At 51.7% G+C, this 2,488-nt stretch overlaps 1 protein-coding gene across 1 annotated transcript in view; it reads left to right on the top strand.

The window, feature by feature from the left end:
* Positions 1-2,288, top strand: part of olfm2a (olfactomedin 2a) — a 46,172-nt gene extending 43,884 nt beyond the window's left edge. The window contains exon 5 of the mRNA XM_084329686.1: positions 1,517-2,288. Coding sequence (XP_084185812.1) covers positions 1,517-2,191 — 675 coding nt within the window. The 3' untranslated portion in view covers positions 2,192-2,288. The remainder of the gene's footprint in view (positions 1-1,516) is intronic.
* The last annotated feature ends 200 nt before the right edge of the window (positions 2,289-2,488 follow it).

Raw genomic sequence — 2,488 nt, 5'->3', positions numbered from 1 at the left:
GGGGGGGGGGGGGAGGGTAAGCGAAAGTAACAAGTAACGTAACTAGTAACGCAACTAATTACTTTGATACACAGTAATCAGTAAAGTCATTTTGATGACTTTTTAAAGGAGTAATCAGTAATAAGTAACTAAATACACGCCCCGAGAGGAGTCGTGGTGGGGGGGCGTGGGCGGGGGGGGGGGGGGGGGGTGAGAGAAAGAGAAGCTCGGCTGTCAGTCGGGGCTGATCCTATCATTCTGCGAGAGCTCGAGGAAAAAGAGAACGCTGCTAAACGGATTGATTTTCTGCTGGTTGTGGACCGGAGAGGCCAGGGAGGCCAGGCAGCGGCCGGCTGCAGAGGCAACGTCTTCACTCCCCGCAGGGCTGCAGGGATCAATACTGCTGCTCACACGGCACCGCACGCACACACACACACACGCAGCGCACATGCAGCCGCGGCGTGCCAGTGACGCATGTAGAGTACGCACACACACACACATAGGCGTGGATTTAGCGGGCGGGGGGGGTTGCAGGGGAATACACCCCTCAATATGGAGGAGAGATCAATTTGTCCATCTAAAAAATATATAGCTAATATGAAAGACAACCCCCTCCCCAAAATAGGCAAAATATAAGGTGGTCAAAACATTTACAGTATTCGTAACTGTATCTACTGTATATATACTAAGAAAATACAGGGGAATAGATATTTGAAAGCAATAGAGAATGCCTGACAGTCTTACTGCATTATACAGTATTACATTATATTTGTGTCAGCGGCCGGGTACCTGCATTTTGCGTTTTCCTATGCAAATTGGTGCATAAAAGCAGAATTAAGAAATGTAGCTATCTAACGTTAGCTCGCTCGTCGCCTCAACGGGGAAGTGTAAATGTAACGAATCGTGGCTGGGAAATCCACTATATCAGTGGGTGAGATCGGAATCAATGTATGCACAAAGCCAGGTGTATTCTGTGCCGGAAGACCCTCAAACTAGGAACGATGGGGACCGAGGGGTTGGAGTCGCGTGTGAAAAGCGAGAAGCGCGAGTCGTTCGCCAGAGATCCCAGCAGCGGGCTCCTGTTGCTCAGATCTGCTGACCAAGCACCTGCGCAGTGCTTCCTACTAGTGTTAGTACTGTGGGCAACGGTGGTGCAACATCAGTGACATCGACAGCACCCTTGTCAGTGGACCTGACGATAGATCTGAAGTGATCTGAAGTGATCTGAAGTGATCTGAAGTGATCTGGATCCCGTATCCATCACTCCTACACCTCAAATGATGGAATTGGGGAGATTTCAATACATGATTGTACTTTTACAACAATGCTACTGTACATGTGTTTTATCTTTTTTGCTAGTATGGTTGTGAAATTGGTATTAAATTTAGCTCTGAGTGGTATGAAAAAGTCTTAAATTTAACTGGTTGAAACCTGCAGATACCCTGTTAGATGTTGAACAACACTATCTACTGATCTCCTCTCCGTGTGTTGTCTTCTGCGCCGCCTCTCAGTTGTCTCTCTCTCTCTCCTCCTCCAGGTCTGGTCCATGGACGGCTACTTCAAGGGCCGGCGTGTCCTGGAGTACCGCACCATGAGCGACTTCATGAAGGGCCAGAACTTTGTGCAGCACTTGCTGCCCCACCCCTGGGCGGGCACGGGCCACGTGGTCTACAACGGCTCGCTGTACTACAACAAGTACCAGAGCAACATCATCATCAAGTACCACTTCCGCTCCCGCAGCGTGCTGGTGCAGCGCAGCCTGAGCGGCGCCGGCTACAACAACACCTTCCCCTACAGCTGGGGCGGCTCCTCCGACATCGACCTGATGGCGGACGAGAACGGCCTGTGGGCCGTCTACACCACCATCCCCAACGCCGGCAACATCGTCATCAGCCGCCTGGAGCCGCAGAGCCTGGAGGTGCTGCAGACCTGGGACACGGGGTTCCCCAAGCGCAGCGCCGGCGAGTCGTTCATGATCTGCGGCACGCTCTACGTGACCAACTCGCACCTGGCCGGCGCCAAGATCTACTTCGCCTACTACACCAACACGTCCAGCTACGAGTACACGGACATCCCCTTCCACAACCAGTACTCGCACATCTCCATGATGGACTACAACCCCAGGGAGAGGGTTCTGTACACCTGGAACAACGGACACCAGGTGCTCTACAATGTCACGCTGTTCCAGGTTATTAAGACCTCTGGGGACTGAGAGCTCTGCTGCCTCCCCCCCCCCCCCCTCCCCCCCTCGGACGAACGGACAGACGGACGGACAGACGGACAGGCAGACACATTCAACTAATGCTGTGATTAAGGGATTTGGTGGGGATTATATATATAATATAAAAAAGAAAAAACTAAAACGTGGTGTTGGGGTTTGGGGTGGGTACGGGTTGTGGGGGTCTCGTGGTGGGGGTCTCGGGGTGGGGTTTGGTGTACGGACAAAGGCTTGGACTTTTTTATTAAAGAATTTCAATCTTCATAGAGTGCTATTATTCACATCCAGAGG

This window comes from Notolepis coatsorum (genome assembly GCF_963971535.1).
Source record: "Notolepis coatsorum genome assembly, chromosome: 14".
Taxonomy (NCBI): Eukaryota; Metazoa; Chordata; class Actinopteri; order Aulopiformes; family Paralepididae; genus Notolepis; species Notolepis coatsorum.
Note: the sequence above shows the minus strand (reverse complement) of the source record. Positions and strands in the feature narration are given on the sequence as shown.